General features: G+C 43.4%; 1 protein-coding gene across 1 annotated transcript; it reads right to left on the bottom strand.

Annotated features, from left to right (window-relative positions):
* Positions 1-1,230: 1,230 nt before the first annotated feature.
* On the bottom strand, positions 1,231-17,760 carry LOC143926920 (odorant receptor 131-2-like). The gene is made up of 2 exons (XM_077450955.1): positions 17,652-17,760; positions 1,231-3,967 (listed from the first exon to the last, which is right to left on the bottom strand). The coding sequence occupies exon 2, from the start codon at positions 3,947-3,949 to the stop codon at positions 3,032-3,034; it is 918 nt and encodes a 305-aa protein (XP_077307081.1). The 5' UTR covers positions 3,950-3,967; positions 17,652-17,760; the 3' UTR covers positions 1,231-3,031.
* Positions 17,761-23,154: the final 5,394 nt, after the last annotated feature.

Below are 23,154 nucleotides of genomic sequence, written 5' to 3'. Positions count from 1 at the left end.
TAATTAATATAATTTAACCATTATTTTATTAAAACTTTAAAGTGTTACTAAACCCAAAACAGTAAAATCAGTGTTTATATGCAGTAAAGCATGCTTGTTATACTCACTGTGCAACCTAAGGTTTATCCTCTACATTGTGTAAAAAGGCTGTTAGAACCTGTCCGCACAGACCCTCTTGTTCTTCCACTGACTCCAGAACAGGTCCCGATAAGATAAGAGTTACTGAAGTCAGGCTGCACATGCCTAGTTTGGTGTGTATTGCTAGAGGTTTTTTTTTTTTTTCTTGGGGTAGTTCATGTAACCAGCACAGGGCCAATCAGCATTTTCCAGACAGAGGATCAGGGTTCTTGGATCCTGATAGGACAGCTCAGTGCAGTATGAAAACTCCTTCTACAAGCTTTAACCAGGAACTGATAGGAGTCACTAGACTGCTATTTGCTGCTGATGAGAAAAGGTATTTAGCAACTTACATTTACTAAAATGATTGCATTTCCATGTTCTGTGTAATGTGGGAGACCAGATGCAGTGAATGCAGGATCCTTGGTTTAGTAACACTTTAACCCTGTATTAAAATGCCAGAATCAGAACTCTCCGAAAGTATTTATTTTATTCTCATTACAAAATGAAATTACAATGCATGGGGTAGGTAGCATTCACCCTTTGAAATAGGGTGGATGTTACAGTAAGCGCCATTTGCCATGCAAAAAATGGAATGAGGAGTATCAGTCCTGCTCAAGCTACTAATGCCCTCCTTGTATGTGGGCAGCACAGGCTGAAAGCACATTAATTTCTGTCAGGATCAACAGGGACCATCACCTATTGGATTTCATTTGGAAGTGCAGGCCTCAACCGGATGATACCAGTGGGGTGTTACACCCCCCCCCCCACCCCCCTTTAAATACACTTAATACTTAATTTCTAATACACAAGAAGAAGTTTTTTTGTGGTTCCCTTAAGGAGAGTGTAAATGCTGGAGTACAGGCAAAAGAACGTGTGAGCCACTGGAGAGGCAGTTCCATGCAGAGCTGGAGATTTGTGCTACAGTATATGGTGTCAGTCGTATGGACAGAGGTGATGATGTTGGTGATTTAAAGTCCAATAAACAAATGAAAAGTGGAGAGGTGTTACGAATTAAGAACATTTTTATGAAGTGCAATATATCTCTAACTTAATGCTGAATTCCAGATATTCAGTTACTTTGTCAAATTTGCAGGCAGACCATGAGTTAAGTCTCGTAGACTTATCTTTATTATTCACATCTGGAAGGTTTGTTGAGCTCCAGGAAGATAACTTCTGAGTTCCAACACAGCTCACTGTGATCTCAGTTCCTTCAAGACCAGATTTGATAAAACTGCAATGCCTGCCCCTCCTCTCCTTCTGCCCATTCAAAGAAGCATTTGTAATATGTGAACCCATTCACAAAATACAAAGGCTTCTGTAAATGGGAAGCAGAGGGGAGTGGCCGACATAGCTGCTCTGTGTGCTTTTCTCCTCTTACGGGTGGAGTGTATCCTCTGGGAGTGCAATATTACATATAAGTAACAGAGATAAGTCCTGGCAGTGACATGCACCTAACTGCATAGTGTGCCTGCACGTTTTGCAAAGTTGCTGAACACTTGGAATTCAGCTTTAACTGGTATTATTCGGTTCCAATACGGAATCCAACAGGTCCCTGTTGATACTGCCAAAAATATATGTGCCTGTGCTGCCCACAATCAAGTTTTCTAAAAAATTTGTGAAGATTTAGTGTGCAGGAGGCCAGCCTAAGTAGCTTGAGCAGGGATCATGTGACTAAAACTTCTAAATTTAAATAGAAAAAACATACTGTATATCAGTGGTTCTCACTCCTTAAGTACCCCCAACAGGCCATGTTTGCAGGTTTTCCTTTATCTGGCACAGGTGCTTTAACCTCCCTGGTGGTACCATTATTTCAGATTTTAGGTGCTGAAAGCGGTACAATTATTTTGCATGAAAATTTGCCGTTTTATATTGTAGTCCTCTAATTCTTAGGAATAACTCACTTAAATCTGTCCAAACCAGAGTCTAGTAGACATTCCGGGTATGATAAAGTTTGAAAAATTAAATCATAAATTATAATATAATAAATAACTATAAATAATTATACCAAATAATAATATAACAATAATAAAAATTATTCAATAATGTAATCAAATCAAAAACACTAAAATGTGCTCAGTTGCAGAATTGTCACTGTCATTACTTTTCAGTATTTGATGACGGATCTCCCCACAAATCACTATCGCTCAATTCTGCGAGTGATTCTAATTTATTATCACTGTTTTCTAGCTGATCTAAAATCATTTTTGATGTAAAGGGACAGTTTTGGTTGCTATGGACAATCTCCAGTTTCCAGGCAGAAAGAACAGTTTTTATCATGTAAAACTGCATGCAGGACACTGGGCAGACCACTAGGGACAAAGGGGATGTGAAATAATTACATACAGCAATGTAATCTGTAAGATTACATTATACTGTATGTAATGTGTGTGTTTCACTTTTTGAATTTGGCGCCGTTCTCCGTCCCCGTGCGTCGCAGCGCTCGCAGGGAACAGAGATCGGCTCCGTAATAGATCAAGAGGAGCACGGCTCGCTCGTACAGCGGGGACATTGATGGATCCAGGGGACAAGGTAAGTAACATCTCCCTGCATTCAGCGATGCGGTCCTGAGTCTGGCTCAGGGTTACCGCTTTTGGTACAAAATCTCCACACCGAGCCAGACTCGGGAATACCGCCAGGGGGGTTAAATCAGAGTAAATGACTTGGAATTTTGGACAGCTATTTTATCTAAGAGAAATGCCCAAAACATGGCCTGTTGGGGGTACTTGAGAACTGAGGTTGAGAACCGCTGCTGTAGATTATCAATTTCTAATAACCTTGTATGCTTTTTATTTACAGTATTTGTTCATGTAAGAAATGGGATAGTCAAATTTGGCTGATATTTTAGGATGCGTCCATAGAACAGCTCTAATATTTTTAAGCCGTTTTTCATTTACATTTTCAATCTCATATCCTATTTTGGACTACAAAAAGTACATTTTTTAAACTGTTTGCGAAAGAGCTTATCTCTAACCCCATAAATGAAAAGGCCAAGGAACCTTGGCAAACATGTGAAGAAACAAAAATTGATGATGGGAAGTAAGGTATTATAACCTTTAAGGAGAATGTCAATGATGCTGTAGCTGTAAGTCATCATACATAGCAGGAGCTGTAATGCATGGAGCATGACCGTTCTTCTAGCTTTGGAGGTAGACGATTTATTCGAGTCAATCCTGAAAGCCACCAGCGTGATTTTGATGTATGTAAAGATGATTATGAGCCCCACCAAGGAGAAAGTTGAAGCATGGCTGGCTAGTCTTATGGTATTTTGGACAGATATGACAATGAACACAGTCCGACTGCAAAGCATATCCTGAGAGAAAAACCTTTGTTCAACCGACGTAATGAGAACAAAGCAATCAGCGATATTCGGCAACAGCCCAATGGCCCAAATAGTTGCAATAGCAATGCCCATTCTGTGTAAAGTGCAGATCTCTTTGTGCCGTAGTGGAAAGCATATGGCGAAATAGCGTTCCAAAGACATGATGGCCAGGTTGTAGGGAGTGATCTTCAGAGTGGTGGAGGTCATGAAGACCATGATGTAGCAGAAAGGTGCAGGGTACTTGCTGGGAAAAAGGTTAGTTAAGAGCATGAAAAGGGTAAGGAGAAGATAGACTGAGTCATTAACAAGCATGTGGGTGAACAAAATGTAGCGGATTTCTTGGCGAGCAACAGTGCTGGTGAAGCCAACACTTAGCATAACTGCCACAAAATAGGAGAAGAATACAAAACTTGCTAGTGTTATTCCGAGTAAGGTATACCTCATAATGTCAACACTGCTTGTGCCGGCTACTTGGGTTATATTTCGCTGGATATCTGAGATGTTTGTCATGACCAAAGGACTGGAAAACTGTAAAAAAATTATATTTAAAAAATATTTAGTATTTGTAGCACGCTCATAACTAGGCTGTAAGGTAAATCTAGTGTTAGCTTCTGCTGTAGACACAGAAGCAGTAATTGTTTAGTACAGTCTGTTTGGGGTTTCACAGGCTGGGGGTTTGAGTACCTCCCCCTTCTTCTGGAAGAAGCTTCTGGAGCTCAGGGTGGGAGGATTCAAATTCCTGGCCCGAATATGTAGTAGGGCCTAGCCAATGTTTTCCTTTGGATCCCCTGTCCTGGAATGGAAGCTGGGCTACTGTGTAGAAGATTGTATCTCTGGACTGATCATTGTGAGAATCTTTGAGTAACGCCAACCCCTTCCCTGTGTGCACTGCCCAATGGTCCTGCAGCTGCCAGAAGCTAGACCATCCCAGCTCATTTTCTGCCAAAACCTATTTAGCAATCCCCCTGGTCCCCGGCTGGGGAGAATATAGTATTGCTGCTACTACTTATTATAGCAAAAATTGTCGCTCTATTTTTGTTTATAGCGCAAAATATAAAAACCACAGAGGTGATCAAATACCCCCAAAAGAAAGCTCTATTTGTGGGAAAAAAAGGACGCCAATTTTGTTTGGGAGCCACGTCGCATGACCGCGCAATTGTCAGTTAAAGCGACGCAGTGCCGAATCGCAAATAGAGGCTTGGTCCTTTGCCTGCAAATTGGTCCGTGGCTTAAAGTGGTTGGAAACCCTTACAAACCACTTTGACCTACAGGTAAGCCTAGATTAAGGCTTACCTGTAGGTCCAAGAAATATCTCCTAAACCTACATGGTTTAGGAGATATTTGCCAAAACACAGGCACCGGTGTCTACGGCGCATGTGCCGTAGACATTGGCACACTAAGCGCACCGCTGTCAATGGCGATATGCCGCGAGTGCCGGCTCAATACGCATGCGCGGAAGTGACGTCATTGCGGCTTCGCCGAATGACAGCGGCGGGGCAGCGAGACCCACCGAGAAGATGGATGCGGCGGACTACAGGGGACAGCGGTGACTTCGCTGGCTCTTGTGTCAGGTAAGTGACACATAATGGACTACTATGCGATGCATAGTAGTCCATTATGCTTTACCTTTGCAGGGAATCAAAGAGGAAGTAAACTCATCAGGGTTTACTTCCTCTTTAAAGGTAGAGAAGAGTCCTCTGCAATTTGTGCACCAAGCATTTTGGAGTATCTCATTACCTACTGTTCAAAGTTAATGGTTACTGAGCAATAAACTTCAAAAAGACACCCCTGGAGCCTGTGTTGATTAGATGCTGCTGTGTGCCTGGCTACTGGCATTGATTAGGGAAAGAACCTCTGGAGAGTTACAGCAACCCTTGTGGGGGATAGCAATACAATGATAAATAATACATTTCTATCTTTCCAATATTTAAAAGAACAAACTCAATGCAATTGAAATAATCCTGTACTTACAGTATCTCACAAAAGTGAGTACACCCCTCACATTTTTGTAAATATTTTATTCTATCTTTTCATGTGACAACACTGAAGAAATGACACTTTGCTACAATGTAAAGTAGTGAGTGTACAGCTTGTATAACAGTGTAAATTTGCTGTTCCCTCAAAATAACTCAACACACAGCCATTAATGTCTAAACCGCTGGCAACAAAAGTGAGTACACCCCTAAGTGAATATGTTAGTGTTACAAAGTCTCAGGTGTGAATGGGGAGCAGGTGTGTTAAATTTGGTGTTATCACTCTCTCATACTGGAAGTTCAACATGGCACCTCTTGGCAAAAAACTCTCTGAGGATCTGAAAAAAAGAATTGTTGCTCTACATAAAGATGGCCTAGACTATAAGAAGGTTGTCAAGACCCTGCAACTGAGCTGCAGCACGGTGGCCAAGACCATACAGCAGTTTAACAGGACAGATTCCATTCAGAACAGGCCTCGCCATGGTTGCCCAAAGAAGTTGAGTGCACGTGCTCAGCGTCATATCCTGAGATTGTCTTTGGTAAATAGATGTATGAGTGCTGCCAGTATTGCTGCAGCGGTTGAAGGGGTGGGGGTTCAGCCTGTCAGTGCTCAGACCATATGCCGCACACTGCATCAAATTGGTCTGCATGGCTGTCCTCCCAGAAGGAAGACTCTTCTAAAGATGATGCACAAGAAAGCCCGCAAACAGTTTGCTGAAGAAAAGCAGACTAAGGACATGGATTACTGGAACCATGTCCTGTGGTCTGATGAGACCAAGATAAGTAACATTGTTAGGGTGGACTACAAGTCCCAGCAGCTCCTTCAGGCTCTAGTGGGGTTCTGAAGTGGATTACTTGTCACCCCAACTCAGGGATCCTCGCTGGTAGAAGCACAGAGGGAGGCATTCCCCCCCTCAACACTGACTTTGTTGATGTGGGATTGAGCTTTTTTTTTTCTTCCACCCATAGTGGAAATAAATAAAGAAAATTGCATAATCTTTGGCCTGTCTTACTTCTGACTTGTCCTAAAACAAAGTAAATAAAGTTAAACAAAGGGGCAGATCAGTGGCGGCTGGTGCTCAAAAAATTGTTTTTTGGGGGGGGATTGCAAACAAACCAAAAAATTCTGAAAAATACTTAAAAAAAAGCATCACTGTGCCTATCAAATGCAGTCACTGTGCGATCAATTGCAGCCACTGTGCCCATCAAATGCAGCCACTGTGCCATCAATTGCAGCCACCATGCCATCAATTGCAGCCACCGTGCCCAGCAAATGCAGCCACTGTGCCCATCATATGCAGCCACTGTGCCCATCAAATACAGCCACTGCACCCATCAAATGCAGCCATTGTGCCATCAATTGCAGCCACCGTGCCCAGCAAATGCAGCCACTGTACCCATCATATGCAGCCTCTGTGATCATCAAATACAGACAATGTGCCCATCAAATGCAGCCACTGTGCCCATTATATCCAGCCACTGTGCCTATCAAATGCAGCCACTGTGCCCATCATATGCAGCCACTGTGCCCACCAAATACAGCCACTGTGCCTACCAAATAAAGCCGCTGTGCCCACGAAATAAAGCCACTGTGCCCAACATGTGCAGGCACTGTACCCACCAAATACAGCCACTGTGCCCATCATATGCAGCCACTGTGCCGACCAAATAAAGCGATTGTGCCCATCATATGTAGCCACTGTGCCCACCAAATACAGCCACTGTGCCCATCATATGCAGCCAGGCGCATCCCCCGGCTGTCATTTTAACCAACCCCCCCTCCGTGGCTGGTCCGGCAGCACTTACCGCTCGTGTGGAGGGGCTCTGCTCTTCTCCTGGAGTGACGGGGCTCTTCTCTTCTACTGCAGCGGCAGGAAGCAGCGGCTCCTGTGTCCGTTCCTCTTCCGCCAAAGAGTTAGGCATCCAATAGGACTGCCTCCTGACCTGCCTCCTGATTGGCAGGGAGGAACCTTAATGTGAAAATAGCGAAAATGTATTCGCTATGTCACACAACAGGGTGGGATTGGGATGCAGTGCTCTGCGCCCCAAGCCCACCCTATTTTAAAGCCTATTAGAGCCTCTGGCTCTAATTAAATGCTTCAAAATTCACGACCCCCGCCTATCCCCACCATAGTATTTCATGTGTCCTGCGTCCTGAAAGGGGAAGGGCACGTGAATTGGGAGGGCAGAGGAGGTGTCGGGGGTGGCGGCACCCATGTGCCCACAATGCTGCACGGGCCGCCACTGGGTCAGATATAAATATGTACAGCTGCACTGGCGCACAGAAAGAATAGAAAAACTTACTTTGACATGGTGGTTTTGTGTCACAAAATTCGGCTTTCTCCACAAGATAAATCTTTTATTAGTTGTTTAGTTAAAGGGTACATCTGGCTGTTTTCACTGATACAGGGGTTCTGTAGATGAAGCAGGAAGTTGAAGATGGAAGATGAAGCACAGGGCCTTAGTTCAGGGGTCTGGCAAATATTCAAGGGCCAAAAAAAAATCACCTTTTTAAGTGAATGAGTCTCCCTTTGCATCAGTATCCTCATCAGAGTTACCCTTACATTAGGCTCTTCATCTGAGTCTTTCTTACATCAGGAACCCCAACAGAGATCCTCTTACAACAGGATCCTCATCAAATTCCCCTTTACTTTAAAGTCCCTCCTTTTATCAGGGTCCCCACAAGAGTCCCCCCCCCCCCCATCAGGGTGCTCATTAAAGTGGTTGTAAACCCTTTACCACCACGTTTTGCTACAGGTAAGCTTATAATTAGGCTTAACTGTAGCTACACTGGATATCTCCTAAACCTGCATCTCCTGTATTTGCATGTGTCGACATCATCGGCACATGCGCACTGAAGCAACGGCCCGTACGTGCCGTTGCTTCAGTTAGCCTCTGCCGTTACCAGCTGCTCCCGCGTGAATGTGTGGGAGTGACTCCTTTTGCGGCTCTGGCCAATCACAGCGCCGGAGCCTGCGATACCCGGAAGTAACTCCAAAGGAGCGATGTTGGCCGTTGGACTGGTGAACGAGGACCTCTGCGGGGGCTTCGATCTCAGGTAAGTAATTCATAATGAGCTAGCTCATTATGCCTTGCATGTTTGTTTGTTTTTTTAGGGTCTACAATCACTTTAAATTCTCTACTTACATCAGGGTCCTCATCAAATTCTCCTTTACTTTAGAGTCCCCCCTTACATCGGGGTCCTTACCAGAGCCCCCCCTTACATCAGGGCCCCATTACATGTGCCCTTCCTTGTATCAGGGACCCCATTAAAACCCCCCCTTACATCAGGGTCGCCATTAGCATAGGCTGATAAGATGTCCCCGTTTTCTGGGGACAGTCCCCGGATTGGGGAGGCTCTCCCCGGACCGAATATGTCCTCTGTTTTGTCCCCGGATTTGCGCGGCAGCAGCCATGGCACTATTTTTGGCTGCTTAGTCTCAGGCGCTTCCTCATTTTAACTCCGGGAGTCAGGCTGTAGCACTTGTTACCCATCCCATCAGCACTTCCTGGCTCCTCCCTCACTCTGCTGCCTGTCCAATCAGACAATGCGCCTCGAATTGGTGTCTGCCAAACCCCGCCCACACTCCAGCCTCCTGCACTGTGCTCAGCCTACTTGTGAAAACCAGCCTGAGAGGGGGCATAATTGGTGAGTGAGCCATCCTCTCCATGAACAGCTCTCCTCTCTCACCAGACCTCTTTGCTTCTTTCCCTTCCCATTTTGTTTTCCTCCCTGTGCAGACTTTGGGGGGGGGGGATTCTGTTGACTGGGGAGGGATATTGTGCAGATGGGGGGGAGGAGTTGTGCAGACGGGGGAGGAGTTGTGCAGATGGGGGAGGAGTTGTTCAGATGGGGGGAGGGGTTGTGCAGATGGGGGGAGGAGTTGTGCAGATGGGGAGGAGTTGTGCAGACGGGGGAGGAGTTGTGCAGATAGGGGAGGAGTTGTGCAGACGGGGGAGGAGTTTTGCAGACGGGGGAGGGGTTGTGCAGACAGGGGAAGGAGTTGTGCAGATGGGGGGAGGAGTTGTGCAGACTGGGGGGGAGTTGTGCAGACTTGGAGGGTTGTGCTGACTGAGGGGGGTATGCAGACTGGGGAGGGATTGTGCAGACTGGGGAGGGATTGTGCAGACTGGGAGGGATTGTGCAGACTGGGAGGGATTGTGCAGACTGGGGGGGGATTGTGCAGACTGGGGGGGGATTGTGCAGACTGGGCAGGGGGGACTACACAGTGCTCTGAGAGGAGGCCTGTAATGTACACAGTGCTCTGGAGGGTGGTATGAATGGAGCCCTGTAATGTACACAGTGTCCTAGACGGTGGTATGAAGTATTTCTTTATTTTTTTATCTCATGGACGAAATGAGAGAAATAATGTATATATCATACAATCATTCCACAAACACATACCACATACACTGCATGTATCATCTGAGGAGAATAAAATAGTTTATAAAATAGTTTACCATTTGCCAATAAAAATATGTCCCCTGGATTTCATTTTGAAAATCTGGTCACCTTACTTTAGCATAGCTCCCAACTGTCCTGAGTTGGAGCAATGTCCCTTTGTCCCTCATTCCTCCTCATTTGTCCCTTATTTTGGTCTGATCTATATAGATGTATATAAAATTAACTTTTAATCTATCAAAAAGTGTTTCCCAGTGCAAAACTTTTCATCTGATTTCTAAATTGCTGCATTTGTAAATTCCAAAAGCCAGGATAAAGGAATAGTAGTGATACAAAAAAGCACTTTTGGGTTTAACCAAACTTGTTTTTTCTCTACAATTCTCCTTTAAGGGGGTGTGGCAAGGGGTGTGTCCTATGCCTGCCTACTTTTGCTGATAGGTGTCCCTTATTCTCATCTCAAAACGTTGGGAGGTATGCCTTTGGGGGGGGGGGGGTATATTTACTAAAAAAATTGAGAATGCAACGAGGTTGAGTTACTAAAGGCAATATACTGTGCGCTTTACAAAGTGCAGTTGTTCCAGAGCTTAGTACATGAGGGTAAAGCATAACTCCCAACTTTCTGAGATGGGAATGAGGAACACCTATCAGCAAAAGTATGCAGGCATAGGACACACCCCTTGCCACACCCCCTTAAAGGAGAGTTGTACAAAAAAACAAGATTGGTTATTCTCACAAGTGCTTTTTTTTACCACTACTATTCCTTTATATTGTTTTTTTTTTATTATTATTTTACAAATGCAGCAATTTAGAAGTTGGATGAAAGGTTTTGCACTGGGAAACACTTTTTGAAAGATAAAAAGTGCATTTTATATACAACTATATGGATCAAATCAGGAATGAGGGACAGAGGGACATTGCTCCAAATCAGGGACAGTCCCTCCAAATCAGGGACAATTGGGAGTTATGGGTAAAGCTTCATTTGCAAAGAATACTCACATAGAAGGAAAATAAAATAAAAAAACAGCATTTTTGCTTGCACGTGATTGGATGATAGAAATCAGCAGAGCTTCCGCTCATTTACTAAGCTCTGGAGCAACTGTGCAAAGTGCACAGTCTATTTGTCGTTAGTAAACCAACCCCAGTATATGGTGTAGTTGTGCATAGTAATCAGCTTCTAACATCAGCTTGCTCAATTAAGCTGACAAAAAAAAAAAAAACATCCTAGAAGCTGATGTTAATAAGCTGGAAATCTTTGTAGTAAACAGCATTACTACAGGCATACCCCACTTTTAAGTACACAATGGGGTTTATTTACTAAAGCTGGAAAGTGCAAAATCAGGCTCACTTCTGCATAGAAATGAGCTTCCAGGTTTTATTACCAAAGCTTAATAGAACAAGCTGGGGTTAGAAGCTCATTGGTTTCTATGCAGAAGTGAGACAGATTTTGAACTTTCCAGCTTTAGTAAATGTAGCGGCGGCTCCTGAAGAGCACGCGCTATGCGTTTTTTTCAAAGTTAAAATTGCCTAAACTGCAGTTTGGTTTGGGTACAATTATCTAAATTAGATGTCAGCATCAGTCTGACTGGACTGTGAAATTTTCAGCCTGGCCACAGGGGGCACTGTCTCTTCTGATAGGCATGGAACTATGGTTTGGTTGGGTGCTTAAGTTACTCTCTCTCGGAGCCCACCCAATGGGAGTGGCACTCTCACTATGCTTTCTGGGAGAGGGTATTTAAGATGCAGACGTCACGTGGTTCGAGGTTTATACAGCAATCAGTGCTATACAAATTCACTGATTCCTGTGTAAATGACACTGGCAGTGAAGGGGTTAACAACTAGGTGGCAGTGTAGGGGTTAAGCATGTCCTAGGGGCGTGTTTCTAATTGTGGGGGGGGTGTGGCTACGTGTAACACATCATACTGTATATATACCAGTGACAGCCCGTGCATTAAGGTCGCACGGGCACCGCCCCCTCTCTCCTGCCCCCCCTCTGTGCACTATGGATAGATACATGCATTGCATGAATCTATCCATGGCAGCCACAGCCACCCCCTATTCAGGCGTCTGGCCCCTTTTCGGGTGCTTGAATTATGGCTGGGGGGGGGGGGGTTGAAGCACCTGATTAGAGCCATAGGCTCTAATAGGCATCAAAAAGGGTGACCTGCGAGCTCCATGCTTCGCGCTCGCATTTCACCCATCTGTGTTAGGAAAGCGAATGAATATTTGCTTTCCTAATACTGATCCGCCTCTCTGGCAATCAGGTGCTCAGGTCTGTTACCTGTCACCTGATTGGCTGAAACAACAGGCTCCGCTATTGGACACTTATGAGGAGAAGAGGATGGGAGTCGGAAGATGAGGACGGCAGGAGATGCTGGCTTGAAGGACCCCACTCTTCGCCATCTCCCGCTGCCCCACCAAGACAGGATAAGTGCTGGGCAGACGGCGGGCGGGCAGATGAGTCACACTGGCGGCATTCTATGGCACAGTGGCAACATTTAATGGGCACACTGGCAGCATTTGATGGGCACACTGGCAGCATTTGATGGGCACACTACCAGCATTTAATTGGCACAGTGGCTGCGTTTGATGTCACAGTGGCTGGATTTGATGGCACAGTGGCTGGATTTGATGGCACAGTGGCTGCAATCGATTGTTTTTTTTTCAGAATTTTTCAGTTTGTTTGCGCCCTCCCAAAAATTTTGAGCACCGGCCGCCACTGATAGATACTGTGTATACAGTATAGTTTTTACATACACTAATAAATATACACTTGGGTTATAACTTATACCTTATAACTTTGGTCTATTTTTACGAAAGAACTGTTGCAGAATAGATTTTGATCTAATAAGTATTTACAGTCTTTGCCATGACACTCAAAATTGAGCTCAGGTTCATCCAGTTTCCACTGATCATCCTTGAGATGTTTCTACAACTTGATTGGAGTCCACCTGTGGTAAGTTAAATTGATTGGACATGATATGGAAAAGCACACACCTGTCTATATAAGGTCCCTCAGTTAACAGTGCATGTCTAAGCACAAACCAAGCCATGAAGTTCAAGGAATTGTCTATAGACCTCTGAGACAAGATTGTATGGAGGCGCAGATCTGGGGAAGGGAACAGAAACATTTCTGCAGCATTGAAGGTCCCAATGAGCACAGTGGCCTCCATCATCTGTAAATGGAAGAAATTTGGAACCACCAGGACTCTTCCTAGAACAGGGCTACCCGGCCAAACTGAGTGATCAGTGAAGAAGGGCCTTAGTCAGAAAAGGTGACCAAGAACCTGATGGTCACTCTGACAGAGCTCCAGTGCTTCTCTGTGAAGAGAGGAGAACCTTCCAGAAGAACAACCATCTCTGCAGCACTCCACCAATCAGGCCTGTATGGTAGAGTGGCCAGATGGAAGCCACTCCTCAGTAAAAGATACATGACAGCCTGCCTGGAGTTTGCCAAAAGACACCCAAAATAACTCTCAGACCATGAGAAACAAAATTATCTGGTCTGATGAAACAAAGATTGAACTCTTTGGCCTGAATGGCAAGTGTCATATCTGGAGGAAACTAGGCACCACTTATCACCTGGCCAATAGCATCTCTACAGTGAAGCATGGTGGTGGCAGCATCATGTTGTGGATATGTTTTTCAGCAGCAGGAACCAGGAGACTAGTCAGGATTGAAGGAAAGATGAATGCAACAATGTACAGAGACATTCTTGATGAAAACCTGCTGTAGAGTGCTCTGGATCTCCAGACTGGGGCGAAGGTTCATCTTCCCGACAGGACAACGTCCCTAACCACACAGCCAAGATAACAAAGCAGTGGCTACAGGACAACTTGGTGAATGCCCTTAAGTGGCCCAGCCAGAGCCCAGACTTGAGCCCGACTGAACATCTCTGGTGAGATCTGAAAATGGCTGTGCACCAACACTCCTCACCCAACCTGATGGAGCTTGAGAGGTCCTGCAAAGAAGAATGGGAGAAACTGCCCAAAAATAGGTGTGCCAAGCTTGTAGAATCATACGCAAAAAGACTTGAGGGTGTAATTGGTGCCAAAGGTGCTTCAACAAAGTATTGAGCAAAGGCTGTGAATACATGGTGTATGTACATGATGATGATGTACATGGGTTGTTTTTATTTTTTTATTTATTTTTTATTTTTTTATAAATTTGCAAAGATTTCAAACAAACTTCTTTCATGTTGTCATTATGGGGGATTGTTTGTAGGATTTTTAGGAAAATAATGAATTTAATCAATTTTGGAATAAGGCTGTAACATAAAATGTGGAAAAACTGAAGAGTTGTGATTACTTTGCAGTATCACCAGTATTCATACAAGGATCTGTTTGAATTAAGTGACTCTCGTGATTTTTTTGATTATTGATATCAATTGAAATTATTTGCACATTTGTTATTTATTTATTGCTTGATTTGTGTTTTTTTTTTTTTTTTATATAGTGTTTAATTTGCATTTTTTTTTTTGCATATTTTTTTGCACTTTGAGTTTCACTGATTAATTCAATTCAGAGTTGCTCTGATTATTCACCATTTGCTTATCTGTTGCAAGCAGCGTGCACCTGCTTTTTTTTATCAATGAAGATAGAGCAGGTGTAAGGACAAATTTTGACAGGTATGCAGGGACGGGTGCATGAACCCGGACACAGATAGTGTGCTTCCAGTTCCGGACACCCAATCTCTCTCAAACTCAGAGGTGAGGATGATTCTGCACACCCACTCCATCTCCATTGAAAAAAACGGGCTGTCCGCACAGCTCCACGCTGCTTGGAACAGATAAATGATTGGCTCACGCTCTCTCTATACAGTATACGGTTGAAAACAGATTAAGGATGAACTCCAAGACAAGCACGTGTTGTCTAAACCCATTCATCGTGTATATTCTTCTTCAATCTTGGGGTACTTTGTGTATTTCTTCCAGACCTGTGCAGGAACCCACCTTGGAACTTTACCTTTGTGCAGGAGCCTCCAGAATGATCCCCAGGTCCGGTCCAAATATTACATCTTCTGAGTTCGGGGCAGGGTTGCCAACCTCCCGCAGCATTATTTACTGACATAACATGGACATTTTACTGACAGGGCACATTTTTTATTGACAACCTGAGAAATGACAGATTTTCTATTAAAAAGCTAGGACACCAGATATTTAAACAGTGTAAACACAACATGGAAACACTGACAATACCCAGAACAAGTACCCTGAATGGTTTATGCTTAAAAAGCCAATACAGCATTACAAACTTCCAGCCCTTGATATTTACAGACAGTTGTAAAAATCACTGATTTGTACAAACTGTTTGTAAATTTACTGATGGTTGGCAACCCTTGTTCAATCTTGGTGTGCTTTTTTTTACTGACATAGCATGGAAAATTTACTGGCAGAGCACATTTTTTTATGACAACCTGAGATATGACAGAACTATTAAAAACTAGAAGAACTGATATTTAAACAGTGTCAACACAATATGAAAACACTGACAATACCCAGGACAAGTACCCTGCCTAGTTTACACTTAAAAAGTCAACACGGCATTACAAATTATCAGTCCTTGATATTTACAGACAGTTGTAAAAAATCACTGATTTTTACAAACTTTCCGTAAATTTACTTGTTGGGAACCCTGGTTCAATCTTGGTTTGCTTTGTGCATTTCTGCCAGACCTGTGCAGGAACCCAGTGTGGAACTTTACCTTTGTGCAGGAAGACCTACAATGCACAAACTGTTTCACAGATTTTTATAAACTGTCTGTAAATTTACTGACGGTTAGCATCCCTAGTTCAATCTTGGTATGCTCTTTGCATTTCTTCCAGACCTGTGCAGGAACCCAATGTGGAACTTTACCTTTGTGCAGGAGCCTCTAGGATGTACAAACTGTTTCACAGATTTTTATAAACTGTCTGTAAATTTACTGACGGTTGGCATCCCTGGTTCAAACTTGGTGTGCTTTGTGCATTTCTTCCAGACCTGTGCAGGAACCCAGTGTGGAACTTTACCTTTGTGCAGGAGCCTCTAAGATTCACAAACTGTTGCCCAGATTTTTATAACTGTCTGTAAATTTACTGATGGTTGACAAGCCTGGTTCAATCTTGGTCTGCTCTGTGTATTTCTTCAAGACCTGTGCAGGAACCCAGTGTGGAACTTTACCTTTGTGCAGGAGCCTCTAGGATGCACAAACTGTTGCACAGATTTTTACAAACTGTCCATAAATTACCTGATGGTTGGCAACACTGGTTTGGGGAACGACTGAACTAATGACTGAACTAAGTGAGGTGTACAGACAAGTTGAACCTCCAGCTACATTGGGAAGCTCAGTAACCAGTGACTTATCCCCACCGGGCCCAACCAATGGTCAGCCCAGGATTTCTACTTTAGGCCTCATGTACACGGCTGCTGGTAAACGGACATTCAGAGGCAGTTGGGCACTTCTTTCAGCTGTCCCTGCATTCATTAAATGTTATCTTATGTGTACACATACACAGGTTTGTTTAGTGCCAGTTCACACCAGATGCAGTTCCGTTCAGTTCCGTGTGCTTTTTTTCTGCACTGAGGGCTGATTCACACCTATCCTTTTTTGCACATTTTGCAGATTTGCACTACAGTCCATTTACCATGGTTTCCTATGAAACATGTTCTGTAGTGCAAAACTTCAAAATGCACTAAAAATGCCATAGGTGTGAATCCAGCCTAAAAATGCATGCACAGTGTTTTCCATGTATTCCAAAGGCTCTAGTACACACCATGCAGTCAGTTTCCGGTGCAGAAACTAACCAGAAACTGACTCCATGGTGTGACCTAGAGCCATTGGAATACATGGAAAGCACTGTGCATGCATTTTGTGCAGAAAAAAGCAAACAAAACTGCACGGAACTGCATCTTGTGTGAACTGCCCCTTAATGTCATCTGCAAATCTGCAAATCTGCAAAATGCAAAAAGCACTAAAAATGCATAGGTGTAAATCCAGCCTAAACGTGGGTTTAAATGCATTTGGAAGCGTAAAGGCTGGATTCACACCTATGGCATTTTTAGTGTGTTTTGCATTTTGCAGATTTGCACTACAGAACGTGTTCCATAGGAAACCATGTTAAATGGACTGTGGTGCAAATCTGCAAAATGCAAAAAGCACCAAAAATGCATAGGTGTGAATCCTGCCTTAGCGCTTTAAATGCTTCTAAACTCAGCGTCTGAACTCATTTTTTTGCTTTCCAAAAAAAGGCCTCTAAACTCAACTGCCTAAAAAACAACATTAAGGGCCGGTTCACACAAGATGCAGTTCCGTGCAGTTTTGTGTGCTTTTTTTCTGCACAAAATGCATGCACAGTGCTTTCCATGTATTCCAATGGCTCTAGGTCACACCATGCAGTCAGTTTCTGGTTAGTTTCTGCATCGAAAACTGACTGCATGGTGTGTACTAGAGCCTTTGGAATACATGGAAAACACTGTGCATGCATTTTTAGGCTGGATTCACACCTATGGCATTTTTAGTGCATTTTGCAGTTTTGCACTACATGTTCCTATTTAAAAAAATAATAATAATAATAATAATGTAAATGTGACAAAACGGACGGTTTTAAACGTGGGTTATATCTGTCAAGTTAAATCGTTCAGGAGAGGTTGTAAAAACGCCCTGTGTATTACAGTGTGACTATATAAAACATGACTGCTGTTAATTCTTTAAACAAGGAGAATACCAACAAGGAAAAGGGGAAATATGAGAAAAGCTATAGGAGTTAGAAATACATTAGTGTCCAAAATAAGTAAAAAAATGATACAGGTGATATACAATGTTACAATTTAATCTGGAGGAGCTTTAATCTATCTTTAATATACCTCCTGGGCAGATGTAGTAGAATTTCTCCCGGATCAGAGATGGAAGGTGATAATCCCGACACAATCTGTGTATCTTGTGCCTGTTGTCTCTTCTACCGTTTAACTCTATATTTATATCCTCATGACTCCTTGGTGTATGCCGTGTCATTAACGCCTTTATCTTCTCAGTGTCTCTACGGCAATGATGGGCATCTGAATCCCCACAGCTGTCAAAGCATCAAACTTATATCTCCCATGAAACCTCTAAGTCAATATTTGTGCATTTATTATACATGTATTTATTCAATTATTATTATTAGTAGTAGTAGTGGTAGTAATAGTCATATTAGTAGTAGTAGTAGTAGTAATAGTCATAGTAGTAGTAGTAGTAATAGTAATATTAGTAGTAGTAGTAGTAGTAGTAGTAGTAATAATAATATTAGTAGTAGTAGTAATAGTAATATTAGTAGTAGTAGTAATAGTAATATTAGTAGTAGTAATACTAATATTATTAGTAGTAGTATTAACCCTATCCCTAACAAAAAAATAAATGAATAATAATAATAATAATAATAATAATAAATCATCTATTTATTTTGTGTTAGGATTAGATTAGGGGTTATTTATTTATTATTACTAGTTCATTTATTGAATTTATATATTTATGATTACTTGTATTTATTCATTTATTATTATTATTATTAGTAGTAGGGATGAGCTTCGTGTTTGAGTCGAACATATGCTGTTTGGCGAATTCCGAACGTTACGGGCCGTTCGCGCCAAATTCGTGTGGCGTTCACGGCCCACAATGCACTGCGATGACGCAGTGCATTGCTGGCTCATGATTGGCCAAGCATGCACTGTGATCCCGCATGCTCGGCCAATCACAGCGCCGGCAGCGAGGACAGCTCAGGCTGTGTAGTACACGTCCCACACTATATAAGGCCGCCAGCGCGGCGGCCTTGTGTAGTGTGTTGGCGTCTGTAGCAGTTAGTGGGTGTTCTGTGTACCTTCAACACAGTATACACCGATCGTTATCGGCCGATTTTTCACTCTTGCTCTTCTGTACTGGTTGTTGTCTGCGTGCCCTGACCGCAGTATACACCGCTATATTCACCTATATAGCTAGCGATATATCTATCTTTTATAATAGAGCTTGCAGTCAGCGTAAGGAGCTTGTGCGTGCTGTCTGCGTGCTCTGAACCCAGTATACACCGCTATATCCACCTATATAGCTAACTATCTTGCTCGTTTTAAATAGAGCTTGCAGTCAGCGGTAGGAGCTTGTGCGTGCTGTCTGCGTGCTCTCAACCCAGTATACACCGCTATATCCACATCCGCTATATCAAACATCCAACTTACAAACATCTCCTACTTGCAAACGGAAGGAGACAACAGCAAGTGAGATGAAAAAAGATGGACGACAAAACAAATTATACAGGGGTGATAACCCTTCCCTATGTTTTCCAAAAAGCTTAAAAATCGTTTTTTTGACTGGAGCTACACTTTAAAAATGTACCGGTTGAAAATTACAAACAGATTCAACTTAACACAACAAACCTACACAGTCCCTGTCTTGTTTGCACCGCCTGTATACTGCTGTTCTGAGTATATAGGGCCTGGGGGCCACATGTATTTCCTTTTTTTAATATGGGTACGGGGTTCCCCTTAATATGCGTACAAGACCCAAATAGGCTGGTAATGGGCAGGGAGGGCTACCCATGCTATTTTTCTCAATGATTTTCAACCATATTGCAGGAACCAGATATAACATTAAAACCGCAAGCAGTTTTAAATTATATTATTTCCGTTTAATGTCATTTTGTGCAGGGACTGTTCTAAACACGGGAAACACGTGGCACTTCACAGGCATCCTACAGACACCCCCCAGGCACCATATTTAAAGGAATATTTCACTTTTTTTTTCTCACTTTAATCGTCATTAAAATCAGTGCTCCCGCCAAAACGGACATTTTTAAAAACATTTTAGGCATTGACCCATGTCCCCTGGGGCAGGAGCCAGGTCCCCAAACCCTTTTTAGGACAGTATCTTGCATATTAGCCATTAAAATTAGCACTTTTAATTTCGAATGTTCAAGTCCCATAGACTTCAATGGGGTTCTAAAGTTCGTACGAATTTGGGGTCCGTTCGAAAGTTCTGGTGCGAACCGAACCGGGGGGTGTTCGGCTCATCCCTAATTAGTAGTAGTAGTAGTAGTATTATTAACACCCTAACCCTAACAAATAGAGAAATAAAGAAATAACCCCAACCCCTAATCCTAACCCTAACCTAACCTTAACCACTTGACCACTGGGCACTTAAACCCCATTCCTAACCAGACCAATTTTCAGCTTTCGGTGCTCTCACACTTTGAATGACAATTACTCAGTCATAAAACACTGTACCCATGTGACATTTTTGTGCTTTTTTTCACACTAATAGAGCTTTCTTTTGGTGCTATTTAATCACCGCTGGGTTTTTTATTTTTTGCGCTTTAAATCCAAAAAGACTTAAAATTTGGTTAAAAAAAAAAATTGTTTCTGTTAAAAGTTATTGCAGAGTATTGGTGAGTATTGGCAAGTATTGCGGAGTACTGGCGAGTATTGCTGAGTATTGGCGAGTATTGCAGACTATTGCAGACTATTGGCGAGTATTGCAGACTATTGGCGAGCATTGACAGAGTATTGGTGAGTATTGCGGAGTACTGGCGAGTATTGCAGAGTATTAGCGATTATTGGCGAGTATTGGCAGAGTATTGAAGATTATTGCAGAGTATGGACAGAGTATTGCAGAGTATGGGCAGAGCACTGCAGACTATTGGCACTGAGCAGCGCTGTGGGCACTACAGATCCAGCCCACAGCGCTGCTACAAACGATCTCTCCCCCTTTCCCCTCGCATTGTAGAGATCGGTACAGAGAGGGGAGGGAGAAACTGCCGCCATGACATGACCCCGGTTTGTTTACAAGTCATTTGACGGAGTGATCACGTGGTAAACACCCGCTATCAGCGGCCATTTACCGTGATCCGTGATGCGCCGGGTCTTATGGGCCCAGCAGTCACGGATATATCTGGGAGTGCGCCCCAGGGACGCGTGGACGCCCTCCCAGAATAAGCTGACCACACTGTTGCCGGCTTTTGGCTATGGCCCGATTGGCAAGTGGTTAAAGAGGAGTTCCAGTCTGTAAAAAAAAATACTGTAGTTGCTGACTTTTAGGCCTCATGCACACTGCACTGGAAGTTTTTTGATGTTTTTACAGCAGCTGTTTTTGGCTGTAGACATTTTTTTTCTACAGTCAATAAACTCTCCATCACGTTATCCTATGTGTCCATGCACACATAGGCTATCAACAGTTTTGGGCAGTGGCGTTTTTGAGCAGTAAATAAAACCCAAAACTAGAGGGTTCTGAGAAACGTTTTTCCGTTGTAAAAACGCTCTAATGCTGATAAACGCTCAAAATCTTCGCTCACCAGCATCTCATGTTTTTGATCCGTTGAAAAAATATTATATATTTTTTTCTTAAGAAACGATAACCCGGAAAAACACTAATAAACGCTAAAAAACACTATTGCAAAAAACGTTGAGAAAAGTTGAAAAACTCACTGCCAAGCTACTGACGTTTTTATAACGTCCAGTGTGCACAAGGCCTTAATATTAGGACACTTACCTGTCCAGGGATCCCGCAATGTCGGCACCCCTAGCTGATTCGTCAGTCACTTCGGGTGGAGGTGCCGACATCTGTAGTAAGGGAAACAGGAAGTGAAGCCTTGCGCATGCACGAGTCACACTGCCCTTTCTAAATGGTCCCTCCGTCTTCTGGGACCTCTGTGTCCCAGAAGGCGGCAGGGGGAAGGAGGAGGTACCGGAAATGCCGTAGGCCGCCGTGCGGCAATCCTACCTGGAAGTGGGAGCAGATACCTTTCAAAACAAGTGGAGCTTCCTCATTTGGGAATAAAAAATAATAATAAATGAATAATAACAATAATAAATAAATAAATAAAAGCTCATGTAAAAGCTTAAAAAGCTGAAATGCCTAGCAACAAGTGATGCAACAGATGATAGTTTTTCTCTATTGGCTGATAAAAAAAACATCCAAGCTCAAAAACGCTGTTTAAACACGCATAAAACACACCAAAATCACGCATTAAAATGCACAAAAAAAGCCTGAAAAACGCTCAAAGACGCTACGCTCAGGCCTAATAAAAATGTGAATCCCTGTTGTTCCTGCTAGTCCCTTTGCTTTCCTATTAAAAGCTGACTACACTGAGCAGGAGAGCACAGTGTGATCAGTTCTCTAGCTGCACTGGGAACTCAGCCTGCTCTCCTCCAATGATTACACTTGTCCTGACTAGGGTTGCCACCTGTCCAGGATTCACCCGGACAGTTCGGGTTTGGAATCTTGTGTCCGGGTTTCAGTCTGCCTGAAACCCGGACACATTATATAGACTGGGCTTTGGCTCCTCAAGTAACTGAGATACAGTGGAACCTTGGATTACAAGCATAACCCGCTCCAGGAGAATGCTTGTATTTCAAAGCACTCGCATATCAAAGCGAGTTTCCCCATAGAAGTCAATGGAAACAAAGATAATTCGTTCCGCATTGACTTCTATTGCATGCAATACCGCATGTGGCCAGAGGTGGGAGGCGCCAGAAATAATCGGGGCCCCCTGCACCTCTGGCCAAATGTGGTACTGCACACCCCATTAGCTTGAATTCTGCTTGTTTTGCGAGAAAACACTCGCAAACCGAGTCAGAATAAAAAAAAAAAAAGTTGCTCGTCTTTCAAAACGATCGTTAACCGCGTTACTCATTAACCAAGGTTCCACTGTAGTCACACAAAAATCTGTTGCCATTCGGGAGCTGCTGGCCGCTGTCTGGGGGCAGGTTTGGCATCACGGGGGGGGGGGGGGGCATGATATCAGAAAGAGCAGTTTGGCCACACCCACTGTTTGCCGCAGCAAGCTGCAATAGCACGCTCCTTGGGGCACCCAAAGGTGTCCCAGGTCTTTTATAATCCTATTGTGTATACTACGAAAACAAATGTGCCCTGTGCCACTAAAGTGTTCGGGTTTGGCTTGAAGAAAAGGTGGCAACCCTAGTCCTGACACACCCTGTCATTGGCAAGCTCAGTGTGCTGCTGTTTCTCTTATGCAGCTGAAAATAGAGGGAATGTGATCACTTATGTTTATACAGTATATTTTTTTTATATCTATATGTATATCTATATGTATATGTATTTGTAATCATATTGTGGATTTCTGAATAAGCCAGTTCAGCCGCTTGATTGTTCTTGCAGGCAGCGGGAGGGGACACTCCCCCCTCCCGCTGCCATCTGGTGATGCTCTGGGCTTACCTGTATGATCAGCAAACCAGAGAAAGAATCCGCCGCCACCATATGTTGATCATAGAGATTTCCGGTGACCAGTCATCTCTATGTCCTTCGGAGGCCCGAGCGCAACGTTATGAAGTCATGTCTGGCCAGAGGAAGTAAACAAAGCCAAGAACTCAGCTGGAAAGAAAATAA

This window comes from Lithobates pipiens, unplaced genomic scaffold, assembly GCF_037356315.1.
Source record: "Lithobates pipiens isolate NorthernLeopardFrog02 unplaced genomic scaffold, aLitPip1_a1.2 Scaffold_23, whole genome shotgun sequence".
NCBI classification, from domain to species: domain Eukaryota; kingdom Metazoa; phylum Chordata; class Amphibia; order Anura; family Ranidae; genus Lithobates; species Lithobates pipiens.
The sequence above is the reverse complement of the archived record's forward strand: the minus strand, read 5'-3'. Positions and strand labels throughout refer to the sequence as shown.

Coding starts and splice junctions, on each gene's coding strand:
- LOC143926920 (XM_077450955.1), bottom strand. CDS start 3,949: ATGACAAACATCTCAGATATCCAGCGAAATATAACCCAAGTAGCCGGC.